Source organism: Malaclemys terrapin, chromosome 11, assembly GCF_027887155.1.
Source record: "Malaclemys terrapin pileata isolate rMalTer1 chromosome 11, rMalTer1.hap1, whole genome shotgun sequence".
In the NCBI taxonomy this organism is placed as follows: domain Eukaryota; kingdom Metazoa; phylum Chordata; order Testudines; family Emydidae; genus Malaclemys; species Malaclemys terrapin.
Window position 1 is genome coordinate 36,336,622 of NC_071515.1, and position 17,878 is coordinate 36,354,499.

Here is a 17,878-nt window from a genome sequence, read left to right on the forward strand (position 1 = left end):
ATAATGATTTACAAGTACCTAAAACTGTAAGCACCAAGGAGACAAGGAAATGGTTAATCCTCGTCTTTGTTTTTACAACTGTAATAGGCTAAAACTGAAAAACTGAAAAAATAAACTGAATATAATGAAGAATTTTCCAACAGAATAATCTTTTAGCCTTGTGAATTATTGTCCCAGTAGAAATTTTAGGAGCCCCATCACTTGAGAGTAATTTAAAACCAGATTAGACATAGCACTCAGGAATGTATTGTAGGGAATAATCCTGTATTGATTGCTGGATAGCTAAAATTATGGTGTTCTCCATCTCTAATTTCTATCCTTCTTTTAGAACCCCCAGTTGAATTTACTAAACCACTTGAGGACCAGACAGTAGAGGAGGAAGCCACTGCAGTACTGGAGTGTGAAGTATCCAGAGAAAATGCAGAGGTGAAATGGTTCAAGAATGGACATGAAATTCACAAAACAAAGAAGCACGATATCATTGCTGAGGGCAGGGTCAGAAAACTCATTATTCATGGCTGCACATTAGATGATGCTAGAACATATACCTGTGATGCTAAGGATTTCAAGACCTCTTGCTTCTTGAATGTGGAACGTAAGTCACGTAATTTAACCTCTTTGTTGTTAGCATTACTAATAATCATATTACTATCATCTGTAATGATTTATTCTTGCATAACTATGATTATTCTCAACTTATATATATATATATATTTTTCTTATAGCTCTTCGTGTTGACTTTACAAAGCCCCTTACCGACCTTGAAGTGAAAGAAAAAGAGATTGCTCGGTTTGAATGTGAAATTTCCCGCCCAAATGTCAAGGTCTGTAATATCATGTTCTTATTATCTGAATAATACTTCGGTGTGAGGTGGTTGTTTTTTTAAAAAAATCTCAACCTTATGTTATTACAAAGTAACACAATGCTAAAATTAATGATGCAATGCATTAACATTAATAACTATTACAATATCAATTTGCTTTAAAAAAGGTACGGTGGTTTAAGGATGGCATTGAAATCAGAAAGGGCAAAAAGTATGACATAATTTCCAAAGGTGCCCAACATATTCTTGTGGTCAACAAATGTCTGTTTGAAGATGAAGCAGAATATGCATGTGAAGCAAAAACAGCTAGAACCTCGGGCATCCTAACAGTTATAGGTAAAACTAAATCTACTCTTAAATATACTTCATGTGAAAGAAGAACAATAGTTTGATCATTTTGTTTTAATCAAATGCTTCTAAATTTCTTTTTATAGAGGAGGAAGCTGTTTTCACCAAAAATCTTCCCAATATCGAAGTAAATGAAACTGACACTGTGAAATTCATTTGTGAAGTCTCTAAGCCTGGTGCTGAAGTAACTTGGTTTAAAGGAGATAAAGAATTACCTGAAGGTGGTAGATATGAACAAATTGCTGATGGCCGAAAGAGAATTCTTGTCATTCATAATGCTCGCCTTGACGATGCTGACGAATACAGCTGTAGGCTTCCAAGTACTCGCACGACCGGCAAACTCAAAGTACATGGTAAGAAAATTACTTTGGTATATTTTTTCATAGAAAAATCAGGTAGACAAGGGTATGCAATTTTCTTTTGCTCTGTTTATACAGAAAAAATAATATATGTTCAACATTTATTTTTACAGAACTTGCAGCAGAATTTATTACCAGACCACAAAATGTTGAAGTACTAGAAGGAGAAAAAGCTGAATTTGTCTGCTCAATATCCAAAGATGGCTTTGAAGTACAGTGGCTGAGGGGTAATAAAGTACTTGAGGCTGGTGATAAGTATGACATCATTTCAGATGGCAAAAAGAGATTACTCGCCATTAAGGACTCTATTTTAGGAGACGAAGGAAAGTATTCCATCATGGTTGGTGGAATCAAAGCAACAGCACACTTAAAAGTGATTGGTAAGCTTTTGATTATTTTAGTAAGTGGTGTGGGCACATTTTATTTTATTCTTTTATAGTATGAAAGATGCAATATTTTTTCTCAATTTCAGAAAAACTCAGGATTATAACTCCACTTAAGGATCAAGTAGTTAAAGAGGGAGAAGAACTTGTCTTTAACTGTGAGGTCAATACAGAAGGTGCCAAAGCTAAATGGTACAAAAATGAGGAGCCAATATTCGATAGTGCAAAATCCATCATGGTCCATAAGGATTTAGTTTACACTCTCAGAATCAGAGATGCACACTTTGCAGATCAAGCTACCTATACTGTCTCACTATCAAACGCCAGAGGGGAACACGTCAAGAGCTCTGCTGCCTTAACAGTACTGGGTAAGTAACTTGTATTTTAAAAGTTACAGACATTTAATTATGTCAAATGCTGATTTAAATAAGGATGTAAATGAGCCATATTTTATTTTTCATTTCAACAGAGGAGGATCTCAGAATTGTTGTCCCTCTTGAAGATATTGAGACAATGGAGAAGAAATCAGTCACATTCTGGTGTAAAGTCAATCGCCTCAATGTAACCCTTCAGTGGACAAAGAATGGCGAGGAAGTTACATTTGACAGACGCATTTTGTACAAAGTTGACAAATACAAACACTCACTTATCATTAAAGACTGTGGGTTTATAGATGAAGGCGAATACACTGTCACTGCTGGACAAGACAAATCTGTTGCAGAGCTCCTTATCACAGAGGCACCTGCAGACTTCATTGAGCACCTACGGGACCAGACTGTCACTGAATTTGATGACGCTGTCTTTACCTGCCAGCTTTCCAAAGAGAAAGCAAGTGTAAAATGGTACAAAAATGGACGCGAAATCAGAGAAGGCAAAAAGTATGCACATTTTATCACACTTCTCTTGTTAAACTTCAAAATGTGTTTGTCGTGTTTTGGTGTTTGTTCTGTGTTTTAATTCACTTATTTCTCTCACCATCCCTTATCCCCGTCAAGGTATCTGTTTGAGAAGGATGGAAATTTGCACAGATTAATTATAAAAGATTGTAGACTAGAGGATGAATGTGAATATTCCTGTGGAGTAGATGACAGGAAATCAAGGGCAAGACTTTTTGTTGAAGGTAAATGTAAAATTAAAAAGGAGTTTCTGCCAGTTCTTAGTAATTAGAAGAAAGATTAAACACTTTTCAAATTAATGGGTATTTATTTCAGAAATTCCTATTGAGATCATCCGACCGCCACAAGATATTTATGAAGCTCCAGGCTCTGATGTCATCTTCATGGCTGAGTTGAATAAAGATGGAGTGGAAGTCAAGTGGTTAAGAAATAACATGATTATAGTCCAAGGTGACAAACATCAGATGATGAGTGAAGGAAAAGTCCATAGGTTGCAGGTGTGCGAAATAAAGCCTCGTGACCAAGGTGAATACAGATTTATTGCCAAAGATAAAGAAGCTAGAGCTAAACTTGAATTGGCTGGTAAGTCATCTACTTCATTGTATTTATCTTATAAAATCTGAGATTAGTTAATAAAGATATTGTCACTAGTTATGTAACATTTCATATACCTTTTCAGAAGGTTGGATTAGAATGTGTAGTAAAGTGGAGACAATCTGGAATCTCATTAAACTACTTTTCCATGACCACTGGGATTATAGTCAAAAAAGAAAATTGCCAAACAGAAGTTTCTATTTGTATATGAAAAATGTATACATTTTTTTCCAAAGGAAAGAAAAAAAAGAAAGAATTATGCTGTAAAGACCATCTGGAACATACATAGTGTGCGGCTGCAGTTCTTTTAAAAAAAAAAAAAGTCATTTCAGTGGGGTTACTCACTTGAGTAAAGTTGCTCATGTGCCAGTTTGCAGCATCAGACCATGAAAGTGCATAGAGTTAATGCCCAACAGCAGCCTCCTTCTCCCTACTTTTATACATATACACACACACACACACACACACACACACACACACATCGGTATGGCCAAACGGATAGAGAACTATACTGTACTGGGACTCAGGAGCCCTGGTTCTATTTTAGGCTCTGTTACTGGCCTGCTAGGTGACTTTGAGCAAGTCATTTCACAGCTGTACTTCAATTTCCCCAGCTGTAAAATGGGGATAATAATACTGATCTCCTTTGTAAAGTGTTTTGAGATCTACTAAAGAAAACGTCTATATTAGAACTAGCTTTTATTACTACTTTGTGCATTTCAGGGTACCATGCAAAAATACATGGATTTTGCCTTGTGGCCTTTAGGCCCCTCCTGTAATATTCCTCTGTGGATGTTATTGGGGAGGCCTCTGCAGTGACCTCTTTGTGTTTTGGGTGAGCCAGATATATGCAGGAAAGTTTCTCCCTTATACTCAGCCAGGTCTTGGTCCTGTGCCCAGTGAAATCAGTGGTAAATCTCCCATTGACTTCAGTGCCGGATCAGGTGCTCAATGTACACTGGCCAGCGTGAATTCGTCCCTTTGGGGCAACCCCATGAATACATTAATAATTTGTTTCAGATTCATATACAACTCCCATTACTTTTTCTGAGTTAGAATCTGTATTGAATATGCAAGAAGTATATTGAATAGTTTTGAAAATATTAAACACTCATTTGCCTCACTGGTCTTTTTTAGCTGCCCCAAGAATCAAGACTGCTGACCAAAACCTTGTGGTTGATGTTGGGAAGCCTTTGACCATGGTTGTTCCATATGATGCCTACCCAAAAGCAGAAGCCGAGTGGTTAAAAGAAGATGAAAGCCTGCCAACACACACGGTTGATACAACGGTTGACAGCACCACCTTCAAAATTTTGGAAGCAAAGAAATCTGATAAAGGAAGATACAAAATTATACTCCAAAACAAACACGGCAAAGCTGAAGCACACATCAATGTAGATGTTATTGGTAAGCTCTTCATTTATTAAGGCCTTGTCTGCACTGGATTTTGCTCTGTTTACAGCTATTGCCATAATATAGCAGTTTAGCTCTATGGGACATGTAGAAAGAAAATGCCATCATTTGCAATGGTGGGGTTCTACCCTCATTTCAAGCAGGAATAAACTACCTCAGTGCAATTCGTAACCTATAGCAGCTTACTCTTTGCTTGTAGGTCAACGTAAAAACAAAGATGAGCTATACTAAAAATACTTTTCACATAAATTTCAGATGTTCCAGGTCCAGTTAGAAACTTAGAAGTCACTGAAACATATGATGGTGAAGTTAGCCTTGCCTGGGAGGAACCAGAAAGTGATGGTGGAAGTAAAATCATTGGCTATGTCGTTGAAAGACGTGATATCAAACGTAAGACCTGGATTTTGGCCACTGACCGTGCTGACAGTTGTGAATATACCGTTACTGGACTTCAGAGAGGAGGAGTTGAGTACCTCTTCCGAGTGAGTGCTAAAAACAGAGTGGGCACTGGGGAACCAGTGGAAACTGACACACCTGTTGAAGCAAAGAGCAAATTTGGTAAGCCACAATTTTGAAAAAATCTCAAAATAATGTTTTTAGTTAGTTTTTGCATTTTTTCTCCCAACATGCATTATTGTTCTTTCCCCTCCTCTCCCACAAAAAATAAAATGCAGATGTTCCTGGTCCTCCTCTGAATGTAGAAGTTATTGATGTGAACAGATTTGGTGCTTCACTTACCTGGGAGCCACCAGAGTATGATGGAGGCTCTCCAATTACTGGCTACATTGTTGAATTGCGTGACAAAGGTTCAATAAGGTGGGAGCCCGCCATGACCACTGCAGCACATGAATTAGCTGCTACCATGACTGATGTTGTGGAAAACAAAGAATACTACTTCAGAGTCAGAGCACAAAACCAGATTGGAGTTGGCAAACCAAGTGCTGCTACTCGAGCTGTTAAAATTATGGACCCAATTGGTGAGTATGAAAGTCTTAACAGTGTTGATTGTTTTATAATATAAGGAAATTGTGATCATTCGTACAGCATATGTACAGAAAAGACCAGGAGTGGAGTAGAGATGGGTGAGATGTGAGGAGAGAAAGTAGTGTAAGCCAAGTTAGCTCTTCCTACTTTTCTTCTTTGAATTCACCAGAAATATTTTGCGATCATTTGGTAAATTAGCCACTCTTAATAATAACAATGACAGATCTTCTTCCAAGTAATTCAGCTCTGAAATTGGGAACCAATCTCTTTTTTAAAAAAAAATGAATAGTAGGACTACGGGGAAGGCTTTAAAATAATATTTAAGGTATCAATGGATGATATATTTCGGAGTAACAGCCGTGTTAGTCTGTATCCGCAAAAAGAAGAACAGGAGTACTTGTGGCACCTTAGAGACTAACAAATTTATTAGAGCATAAGCTTTCATGGACTACAGCCCACTTCTTCGGATGCATATAGAATGGAACATATATTGAGGAGATATATATACACACATACAGAGAGCATAAACAGGTGGGAGTTGTCTTACCAACTCTGAGAGGCCAATTAATTAAGAGAAAAAAAAACTTTTGAAGTGATAATCAAGCTAGCCGAGTACAGACAGTTTGATAAGAAGTGTGAGAGTACTTACAAGGGGAGATAGAGTCAATGTTTGTAATGGCTCAGCCATTCCCAGTCCTTATTCAAACCGGAGTTGATTGTGTCTAGTTTGCATATCAATTCTAGCTCTGCAGTCTCTCTTTGGAGTCTGTTTTTGAAGTTTTTCTGTTGTAATATAGCCACCCGCAGGTCTGTCACTGAATGACCAGACAGGTTAAAGTGTTCTCCCACTGGTTTTTGAGTATTTTGATTCCTGATGTCAGATTTGTGTCCATTAATTCTTTTGCGTAGAGACTGTCCGGTTTGGCCAATGTACATGGCAGAGGGGCATTGCTGGCACATGATGGCATATATCACATTGGTAGATGTGCAGGTGAACGAGCCCCTGATGGTATGGCTGATGTGATTAGGTCCTATGATGATGTCACTTGAATAGATATGTGGACAGAGTTGGCATCGGGGTTTGTTACAAGGATAGGTTCCTGGGTTAGTGGTTTTGTTCAGTGATGTGTGGTTGCTGGTGAGTATTTGCTTTAGGTTGGGGGGTTGTCTGATATGGATGATATAGTTCAACTTATATATAGTAAGACCAAATCTCCTTTTCCAGTTGATAATGTCTAATTTCTTCAAATTCTTTTCAGAAAAACCAAGTCCTCCCATTAACCTCAGTCATTCAGACCAAACTAAGTCATCTGTGCAGCTTACATGGGAGCCTCCTCTGAAAGATGGAGGAAGTCCAATAATGGGTTATATTATTGAAAGACGTGAAGAGGGAACAGACAACTGGATCCGTTGTAATCCAAGACTTGTCCCTAATCTTACTTATAAGGTAAGGTGATTCATTCTTAAATGAAATATTCAGTATGTGTTTGTGACAGATCTGGTCACAGAGACCCCCTTGGGACTGCCACTTGATGTGCTGAAACGACCTCTGAGCCCGTTTTCTTTGCCAGCTTGGGACTCCAGAACCCTGTCTTGTTGAGCCAGATACACTAATCTGCTGCAACACAGACCCAGGGTCTGAACCACCCCCCCAAAGCTGCAGACTTAACTGAAAACAGCTCAGCAAGTACTCCTGTCTCCAGCACCCAGACACCCAGCTCCCAATGGGATCCAAACCCCAAATAAATCTGTTTTACTCTGTATAAAGCTTATACAGGGTAAACTCATAAATTGTCCACCTTCTATTGCACTGATAGAGAGATATGAACAGCTGTTTGCTCCCACAGGTATTAATCACTTACTCTGGGTTAATTAATAAACAAAAATGATTTTGTTAAGTATAAAAAGTAGGATTTAAGTGATTTCAAGTAATAACAGATAGACCAAAGTAAGTTACCAAGCAAAATAAAACAAAACATACAAGTCTAAGCCTAATACATTAAGAAATTGAATACAGGTAAATTTCGCCCTCAGAGATGTTCCAATAAGCTTCTTTCACAGACTAGACTCCCTCCTACTCTGGTCCCAATCCTTCCCCCGATACAGTCCTTGTTAGTTCCAGCTCAGGTGGTAACTAGGGGATTTCTCATGACTGGCAGCTTTGTTCTGTTCCACCCCCTTTTGTAGCTTTGGCACAAGGCTGGAATCTTTTGTCTCTCTGGGTCCCCACCCCTCCTTCTAAATGGAAAAGCACCAGGTTTAAGATGGATTCCAGTACCAGGTGACATGGTTACATGTCCTGTGAGACCCCAAGCCTCCATTCTTCCCAGCCTGACTCACAGGAATGCAGGAAGGCTTGCAAGTAAATGGAGCCATTTACAACCAATTGTCTTAGTCAATGGGAGCCATCAAGATTCTAAACCATCATTAATGGCCCACACTTTGCATAATTACAATAGGACTTCAGAGTAATACTTCATATTTCTAGTTTTAAGTACAAGAATGAAACATACATACAAAAAGGATGAACACACTCAGTAGATTATAAGTTTTGAAAGGATACCTTACAAGAGACCTTTTGCATGAAGCATATTCCAGTTACATTAATTCACACTCATTAGCATATTTCCATAAAACATATGGAGTGCAATGTCACAGTGTTCACAATATTTAACATGATTTTTAATTTGCAATTGCTTATTTGTTCCTTTTTAGGTAACTGGGTTGAAACCAGGAGCCAGTTACTACTACAGAGTCTCTGCAGAAAATGCAGCTGGTGTTTCAGATCCAGCTGAGGCTATTGGGCCACTGACTGCAGATGACACTTACGGTAAGCAGTTTTCTTTTTAGTTTAGTTAATCAGGTAAGACATAAAGCTGCATCTGTTCAGGGTATCATGACAGTACTAGCTGTCAGTGCTAAAATCAGGATGCTACTGTGCATGGCCTTCATCAGACCTATTATACCAACACTGAATGCCAACAGCAAGGGCCTCTGACCCAGATAAATTCTTTACTACAACCATCTCTGCAGGTGAGCTAGCTCTATTGTTGGGAGACCCATTGAACAACAGCATAAGCAGCTATGTTGAAGAAGGAGGATGGTCTTTTAACTAATCACCTACAGAATGGGGCCCAAAACTTTTAAAAATACATTTAAAGATTTACTACCAATGGAAGTTAAACTTCCCACCTGCTATTGTTTAGCTACCTAGCTATCTTAAGGGTTTCTAAAGAGCACACTGGTAGAGAGAGGGCAGGAGTGAGCTGCTGCAGCTGGGCCCAGGTGGCTCCCGACTGGCTGCTGCTGGTGGAAGTGGAGTCAAGGAGCAGCCTGCCAATTGCAGTATCATTAACAACAATATAAAAATCAAAAAGTCTGAAAGTATTTATTGGAATCAATTTTTCTCCTTTTTCAGTTGGACCGACAATGGACTTAAGTGCATTTAAAGATGGACTGGAAGTTATTGTCCCAGAGCCACTCAAGATCCGTGTTCCTATCACGGGCTACCCTGTGCCAACTGCAACGTGGTCTGTTGGTGACAAAATCTTAGAAAAGGGTGACCGTGTGAAAATAGAGACTACTGCAGCCTTTGCAGAACTTGTTATTACTCCAAGTGAACGTCCAGACAAGGGCATTTATACCTTGAAATTAGAAAACCCTGTGTCATCTATTTCAGGAGAAATTGATGTTAATGTCATTGGTAAGCAGGCAAAAACCTCCTTTCGGGTATTTAAATTATAGCAAGAACTTCTAACCAATATCTTGCAAAAAATCTTTAGATCATTATACTATGAGAAATCATATAACATTCAGCAAATGAGGTACATTTAACAATAATTCTAACAAAAATAACTTTACTGAAGTCCATTTGCAGTGGTCTTTCAGTTTTCAGTATCTCCTAATTTAGGGGAGAGTGTCTAAGTAGCCCAAGTCTTTTAATAAATAGATGGAATAGAAAATATGGTAAACTATTGATGAAAAGACAAATTAATGCAATATATGTCACTTCCAGCTCGCCCAAGTGCACCAAGAGAACTAAAAGTGATAGATATGAGCAGGAACACAGTGCAATTGACATGGGATGCTCCAGAAAATGATGGAGGAAGTCCAGTGACTGGCTATCTTATTGAAAAACGTGATATAAGCCGGAAAACATGGACCAAAGTAAGTTTTTTGTTTTGTTTTTGTGATTATGGTTAGTTGTCACTTCCTATATTGTTTCTGTTTGTACCCCAGAAGTTTGGTCATTTACTGCTTTCGGAAGGAATTCTAGAAATAAATTAGAACATTTCTTTTTCTCAGGTTCTGGATTATGTTGTTGACCAAGAGTTCACTGTACCTGACCTCATCCAAGGAAAAGAATATTTGTTTAGAGTTTCAGCACGCAACAAATGTGGACCAGGAGAGCCTGCATATATTGATGAACCTGTAAATATGTCAGCACCAACAAGTAAGTATTCATTTTTATGTTTCTATTATGTTACTGCTTTTGCTTTTATATAACTTTTGGAAAAAATCTGTGTCTCAGATTGGTTTCTAAGATCCTCTATATCTCTCATTTTTATAGCGGTGCCTGATCCACCAGAGAATGTTAAATGGAGAGATCCAACATCTAAAAGCATCTTCCTAGCATGGGATCCACCTAAGTATGATGGTGGTTCACGCATCAAGGGTTATCTGGTAGAAAAATGCCAACGTGGTACTGATAAGTGGGAGCCCTGTGGCGAACCTGTTGCTGAAACAAAGTAAGCATTTTAAGCACTAAAATCAGAAGGAATGCCATTTTAATTAAATAAAATATTTGATTCTTGCCATTTTAAATATCTGAATTGTGTTATAATTAACAGAATGGAAGTACCAAAACTTAAAGAAGGTGAATGGTACTCATACCGGGTTAAGGCTTTGAATAAACATGGAGCAAGCAAACCAAGCAAGCCAACAGATGAGATCCAGGCCGTGGATTCAAAGGGTAATTATTTAAATGAATAAATTAAATCCATTATATTCTTTCTAACATTCTTCATAACACTGTTTTTGTAACGATGTTTTAATTTTCTCGTAAATCAGAGGCCCCAGAAATTTTCCTAGATGTGAAACTTCTAGCTGGACTGACTGTAAAAGCTGGAACTAAAATTGAGCTACCAGCTACAATAAAAGGAAGGCCTGAACCTCGGATTACTTGGACCAAGGCTGATAAAATCCTGAAACCTGACGATAGAATTACGGTTGAAACCAAACCTAACCATTCCAGAGTCACTATTACAGACAGCAAGAGAAGTGACAGTGGTACCTATATTATTGAAGCTGTCAATTCCAGTGGGCGTGCTACTGCCGTTGTTGAAGTTAACGTTTTAGGTATATTATATTTATTATATTTATTTTAAATCAACATAAATGTAGCCAACCATATAAGCATCAGAAATTAATATTCATCTATGCCATCTATAGATAAGCCAGGTCCCCCAGCTGCATTTGATATATCGGATATTACAAATGAATCCTGCTTCCTGACATGGAATCCCCCTCGAGATGATGGTGGATCTAAAATCACAAACTATGTTGTTGAGAGAAGAGCTACAGACAGTGAAGTATGGCACAAGCTGTCATCGACTATTAAGGGAACAAACTTCAAAGCGATGAACTTAACCCCTCATAAAGAATACATCTTCCGAGTCAGTGCTGAAAACATGTATGGTGTTGGGGAGCCAGTTCAACACAGCCCCATCATTGCTAAATATTCCTTTGGTATGCTAATTAATTTGATTAATCAGTTTACTGTGTACTTTTACAGAAAATGTATAAATATACAAATGTGTGTGTATATTTAAATTTATATTTATGAATTTGTACAGATCCACCAGGGCCTCCGACAGGTGTCACACCTTCTGAAGTCACTAAAGATTCTGTGACCTTAACATGGTCTGAACCAGATGAAGATGGTGGCAGTCCAATCACTGGTTATTGGGTTGAGAGATATGATCCTGATCACAATAAATGGATAAGATGCAATAAGATACCAGTGACAGATACAGCATTCAAGTATGACTACTATCAATTTAGCTTGTAAATGGGGCTATAAATACAGATAAATGTAGCACTGACCTTTTCAACATATATCATATCATTTTCTTGTACTTTTTTGCTGTCTAAATGTAGAACAAACTAATGTCAGATGGCATGCTTTCTCTTTCAATACCTAATTTTAATCAAGAATTTCTTTATGGAAGACTAAGAGTCTTATATTCTTTTTCCTTTCCCCCTGAATGGAATAGCAACTTTCTCTGCTGCAACCCCGGACACTCTCTGTGATTGCCAATGAGTGTTCTCAAAGTTGGTGCCATTGCCATTCCATGCATTAGGCCACAGAGGCATTTTGTCAACACTTGTATGTAGCTAACACTCTTCCAATCTAATGTTCCAAAAAACATCTGGCAGATCTCCAACATTAGTCTTCTGCATGACATTCTGCTGTTGCTAAGGAGGAGTACAGAAGAATAGCACAAGCATGTAGGGACAAAATTAGAAAAGCTAATGCACAAAATGAGTTACACCCAGCAGGGAACATAAAAGGCAATAAGAAGCAGTTCTTTAAATACATTAGGAGCAAGAGAAAGACAAAGGAAAGTGTAGATTCTGTACTTAGCAGGAAAGCAGAGATATTAACTCAAGAAGGCTGAGGCATTCAATACCTATTTTGCTTGAGTCTTCATTTAAAAGGCTAAAGGTGACCAGATAACCAATACAATTAATAAACACTAAGGGGGAAAGAATGTAAGTCAAAATAGGGAAAGAACAAGTTAAAAAATATTTAGCAAAGTTGGATGTATTCAAGTTGGCAGGACTTGACAAAATTCATCCTAGGATACTTAAGGAACTAGCTGAAGCAATCTCAGAACCGTTACCAATTATCTTTGAAAATTCATGCAGGTTCCAGAGGACTGGAGAAGAGCAAAGATAGTACTTATGTTGAAAAAGAGAAACAAAGAGGACCCAAGGAATTATAAATTAATCAGCCTAACTTCGATACCTGGAAAGATACTGGAACAAATTATTAATGATCAATTTGTAAACACATAGAGAATAATAGGGTTATAAGGAATACCCAGCATGGATTTGGCAAGAACAAATCCTCCCAAGCCAACCTAATTTCCTTCTTTGACAGGGTTACTGGACTAGTAGATAGTGGGGTGGAGTGAAGCAGTAGATGTAATATATCTTGATTTTAGTAAGTGTTTTGACATAGTCGTACATGACATTCTCCTAAGCAAACTAGGGAAATGGGGTCTAGATTAAATTACTATACGGTAGATGTACAACTGGTTTAAAGACTGTACTCAAAGAGTAGTTATCAATAGTTCACTGTCAAATTGAGAGGGTGTATCTAGTGGGGTTCTGCAGGGGTCAGTCCTGGGTCTGGTATTATTCAATATTTTCATTAGTGACTTGTATAATGGAGTGGAAAGTATGCTTATAAAATTCGCAGATGACACAAAGCTGGGGGGCTTGCAAGTACTTTGAAGGACAGGATTAGAATTCAAAATACTTGACAAATTGGAGAATTGGTCTGAATTCAACACGATGAAGTTTAATAAAGACAGTGTACAGTACCACACTTAGGAAGGAAAAATCAAATGCATAACTACAAATTGGGGAATAACTGGCTAGGTGATAGCACTGCTGAAAAGGATCTGGGGATTATAGTGGATCACAAATTGAATATGACTCAGCAGTATGATGCAGCTGTGAAAGAGGCTAATATCATTCTGGGGGTATTAAAAGGAATGTTGTATCTAAGACACAGGAGGTAATTGTCCCACTCTACTCGGCCCTAGTGAGGCCTCAGCCAGAGTACTGTGACCAGTTCTGGGTGCCACATTTTAGGAAAGATGTAGACAAATTGGAAAGAGTCCAGAGGAGAGCAACAAAAATGATAAAAGGTTTAGAAAACCTGACCCATGAGGAAAGGTTAAAAAAACTGGGCATATTTAGTCCTGAGAAAAGAAGACTGGGAGGGTGGGGGAAACCTGACAGTCTTCAAATATGTTAAGGGATACTATAAATATGACCAGGATCAATTGTTCTCTGTGTCCATTGAAGGTAGGGCAAGTAATAATGGACTTAATCTGCAGCAAGGGAGGTTTAGGTTGGATATTAGGAAAAACTTTCTAACTATAAGGGTAGTTAAACTCTGGAATAGGCTTCCAAGGGAGGTTGTGGAATCCCCCTCATTGGAGGTTTATAAGAGCAGGTTGAACAAGCACCTGTCAGGGATGGTCTAGGTTTATTTGGTCCTGCCTCAGCACAGGGGACTAGACTTGATGCCTCTCGGGGTCCCTTTCAGTCCTACATGTCTATGATTCTATTGTCAGTATACCATTTAGTATCTTTAATCAATACCATATAATATAACATACTTAGCAGTAGTTAGGAATTTGGGTTTTTTTTACATATGTAGTAGTATAATGACTTAAAAAACACAATTCTAAGCATGCATAAATATGTGGGTTTGGCTTTATTACTAAATATACACTTTATTCCCAATTAACAGAGTTAAAGGTCTTACCAACAAGAAGAAGTACAAGTTCCGTGTCTTGGCAGAGAATCTTGCAGGACCTGGAAAACCAAGCAAGGAGACAGAGCCAATCCTAGTGAAGGATCCTATTGGTATTATGAATACATTTCTTTCATAATTTAATTTAACATAAAACCAAGGAAATAATTTGTTCTAAGATCTAAATTATTATTTAATTTGTATCTAGATCCTCCATGGCCCCCTGGCAAGCCAACTGTGAAAGATGTTGCCAAAACATCATTATTTCTGCAGTGGACAAAGCCAGAACATGATGGAGGTGCAAAGATTGAGTCTTATGTCATTGAGTTACTAAAAACCGGAACAGATGAGTGGGTAAGAGTGGCTGAGGGCATTCCCTTGACTGAACATTTCCTCAAGGGGCTTATGGAGAAACAAGAATACTCATTCCGTGTAAGAGCTGTGAACAAGGCTGGGGAGAGTGAACCTAGTGAGCCCAGTGACCCTGTGCTATGCAAAGAGAGACTGCGTGAGTAGCATTTAAAATATATTATTAAAAATACATATTTTACAGTTTTAAAATATAAACTAAAGCAGTCTAAACTGTGCCTGTATGTTTAGCCAACAAGTAAACTTTTGTAAGCTTATAAAATATTGAACTCTATCCTGCATCCACTGTAAAAATGTAACCTTTTAATAAGGCCCACGTTATTCTCTGTCTTTTATGCATCTGATAGGATAAATAGATAAAACCGTTTTCCTTTGTTTTACTATTTTTACAGACCCTCCTTCACCACCTCGATGGCTTGAGGTTATTAACATTACTAAGAACACTGCGGATCTTAAATGGACGGTACCAGAAAAAGATGGAGGCTCTCCAATTACCAACTACATTGTTGAAAAGAGAGATGTGAGACGGAAAGGCTGGCAAACAGTTGATACAACAGTAAAGGACACCAAATACACAGTGACCCCACTCACTGAAGGCTCTCTCTATGTGTTCCGTGTGGCTGCCGAAAATGCAGTTGGGCAGAGTGACTATTGTGAAATTGAAGATTCAGTTCTTGCTAAAGACACCTTCAGTAAGTTTTCACATTTGCATGTTTAGACATTAGTATATACAAAGACACAAAAAGAACAGGAGTACTTGTGGCACCTTAGAGACTAACAAATTCATTAGAGCATAAGCTTTTGTGGGCTACAACCCACTTCTTCGGATGCATATAGAGTGAAACATATATTGAGGAGATATATATACACACATACAGAGAGCATAAACAGGTGGGTGTTGTCTTACCAACTCTGAGAGGCCAATTAAGTAAGAGGAAAAAAAACTTTTGAAGTGATAATCAAGATAGCTCAGTACAGACAGTTTGATAAGAAGTGTGAGAATACTTACAAGGGGAGATAGATTCAATGTTTGTAATGGCTCAGCCATTCCCAGTCCTTATTCAATCCTGAGTTGATTGTATCTAGTTTGCATATCAATTCCAGCTCAGCAGTCTCTCGTTGGAGTCTGTTTTTGAAGTTTTTCTGTTGTAAGATAGCCACCCGCAGGTCTGTCATTGAATGGCCAGACAGGTTAAAGTGTTCTCCCACTGGTTTCTGAGTATTATAATTCCTGATGTCAGATTTGTGTGCATTAATTCTTTTGCGTAGAGACTGTCTGGTTTGGCCAATGTACATGGCAGAGGGGCATTGCTGGCACATGATGGCATATATCACATTGGTAGATGTGCAGGTGAACGAGCCCCTGATGGTATGGCTGATGTGATTAGGCCCTATGATGATGTCACTTGAATAGATATGTGGACAGAGTTGGCATCGGGCTTTGTTAAAAGGCTAGGTTCCTGGGTCAGTGTTTTTGTTCAGTGATGTGTGGTTGCTGGTGAGTATTTGCTTTAGGTTGGGGGGTTGTCTGTCTCCCAAGATCTGTGAGAGTAAAGGATCATCTTTCAGGATAAGTTGTAGATCTCTGATGATGCGCTGGAGAGGTTTTATTTGGGGGCTGAAGGTGACAGCTAGTGGTGTGCTGTTATTTTCTTTGTTGGGCCTGTCTTGTAGGAGGTGACTTCTGGGTACTCGTCTAGCTCTGTCAATCTGTTTTTTCACTTCAGCAGGTGGGTATTGTAGTTTTAAGAATGCTTGATAGAGATCTTGTAGGTGCTTGTCTCTATCTGAGGGATTGGAGCAAATGCGGTTATATCTTAGAGCTTGGCTATAGACAATGGATCATGTGGTGTGTCCTGGATGGAAGCTGGAGGCATGTAGGTAAGTGTAGCGGTCAATAGGTTTCCGGTATAGGGTGGTATTTATGTGACCATCGCTTATTAGCACAGTAGTGTCCAGGAAGTGGACCGCTTGTGTGGATTGATCTAGGCTGAGGTTGATGGTGGGATGGAAATTATTGAAATCATGGTGGAATTCCTCAAGGGCTTCTTTTCCATGGGTCCAGATGATGAAGATGTCATCAATGTACCACAAGTAGAGTAGGGGTGTTAGGGGACGAGAGCTAAGGAAGCGTTGTTCTAAGTCAGCCATAAAAATGTTGGCATACTGTGGGGCCATGTGTGTACCCATAGCAGTGCCACTGACTTGAAGGTATATATTGTCCCCAAATGTGAAATAGTTGTGGGTGAGGACAAAGTCACAAAGTTCAGCCACCAGGTTAGCTGTGACATTATCGGGGATACTGTTCCTGATAGCTTGTAGTCCATCTTTGTGTGGAATATTGGTGTAGAGGGCTTCTACGTCCATAGTGGCCAGGATGGTGTTTTCTGGAAGATCACCGATGGATTGTAGTTTCCTCAGGAAGTCAGTGGTGTCTCAAAGATAGCTGGGAGTGCTGGTAGCGTAGGGTCTGAGGAGAGAGTCCACATAACCAGACAAGCCTGTTCTTTTTGCGGATACAGACTAACACGGCTGCTACTCTGAAACCTACAAAGACACAGTTTTTGGACTCCTTTTCTCCTAATACGGATATTTTGTTTTTAGCTACTCCTGGACCACCATATGCTCTTGCAGTAGTTGACGTGACAAAGAGACATGTTGACCTAAAATGGGAACCACCTAAGAATGACGGTGGCAGACCAATTCAAAGGTAAGATGATTACAGATTTGTATAGCACTAGCTGCATGCTTGATTATGTGTAGATACACAGATATGCTTTTTTATTTGTTTTTGTTTTAATAGCTCTTTATCTATTTTCAATTAGTATGAAATTGCGCTTGTCCTATGATTCCATACTTCTAATGGTATCTTTTCTTATTTGCATAGATATGTTATTGAAAAGAAAGAAAAATTAGGCACACGCTGGGTGAAAGCTGGCAAGACAGCTGGACCTGACTGTCATTTCAAAGTGACTGATGTTATTGAAGGTACAGAGGTACAGTTCCAGGTTCGTGCAGAAAATGAAGCTGGTTGTGGTCATCCAAGTGAACCAACTGATCTCCTTGCTATTGAAGACCCAACAAGTGAGTCATAATGTAATAATTAAAGTATGAAATATGGGATCAAAATACTATATTGATGGACTGATATTGCA

At 38.7% G+C, this 17,878-nt stretch overlaps 1 protein-coding gene across 1 annotated transcript in view; it reads left to right on the plus strand.

The window, feature by feature from the left end:
• Positions 1-17,878, plus strand: part of TTN (titin) — a 310,422-nt gene that overhangs the window by 210,877 nt on the left and 81,667 nt on the right. Inside the window, exons 221-247 of the mRNA XM_054044429.1 lie at positions 329-595; positions 726-823; positions 991-1,159; positions 1,258-1,524; positions 1,644-1,910; positions 2,003-2,281; positions 2,383-2,791; positions 2,909-3,033; positions 3,125-3,391; positions 4,541-4,810; positions 5,072-5,374; positions 5,491-5,793; positions 7,060-7,247; positions 8,516-8,630; positions 9,219-9,503; positions 9,816-9,967; positions 10,106-10,253; positions 10,371-10,548; positions 10,651-10,772; positions 10,871-11,158; positions 11,252-11,548; positions 11,656-11,842; positions 14,352-14,467; positions 14,563-14,862; positions 15,116-15,415; positions 17,328-17,433; positions 17,611-17,807. Coding sequence (XP_053900404.1) covers positions 329-595; positions 726-823; positions 991-1,159; positions 1,258-1,524; positions 1,644-1,910; positions 2,003-2,281; positions 2,383-2,791; positions 2,909-3,033; positions 3,125-3,391; positions 4,541-4,810; positions 5,072-5,374; positions 5,491-5,793; positions 7,060-7,247; positions 8,516-8,630; positions 9,219-9,503; positions 9,816-9,967; positions 10,106-10,253; positions 10,371-10,548; positions 10,651-10,772; positions 10,871-11,158; positions 11,252-11,548; positions 11,656-11,842; positions 14,352-14,467; positions 14,563-14,862; positions 15,116-15,415; positions 17,328-17,433; positions 17,611-17,807 — 6,003 coding nt within the window. The remainder of the gene's footprint in view (positions 1-328; positions 596-725; positions 824-990; positions 1,160-1,257; positions 1,525-1,643; positions 1,911-2,002; positions 2,282-2,382; positions 2,792-2,908; positions 3,034-3,124; positions 3,392-4,540; positions 4,811-5,071; positions 5,375-5,490; positions 5,794-7,059; positions 7,248-8,515; positions 8,631-9,218; positions 9,504-9,815; positions 9,968-10,105; positions 10,254-10,370; positions 10,549-10,650; positions 10,773-10,870; positions 11,159-11,251; positions 11,549-11,655; positions 11,843-14,351; positions 14,468-14,562; positions 14,863-15,115; positions 15,416-17,327; positions 17,434-17,610; positions 17,808-17,878) is intronic.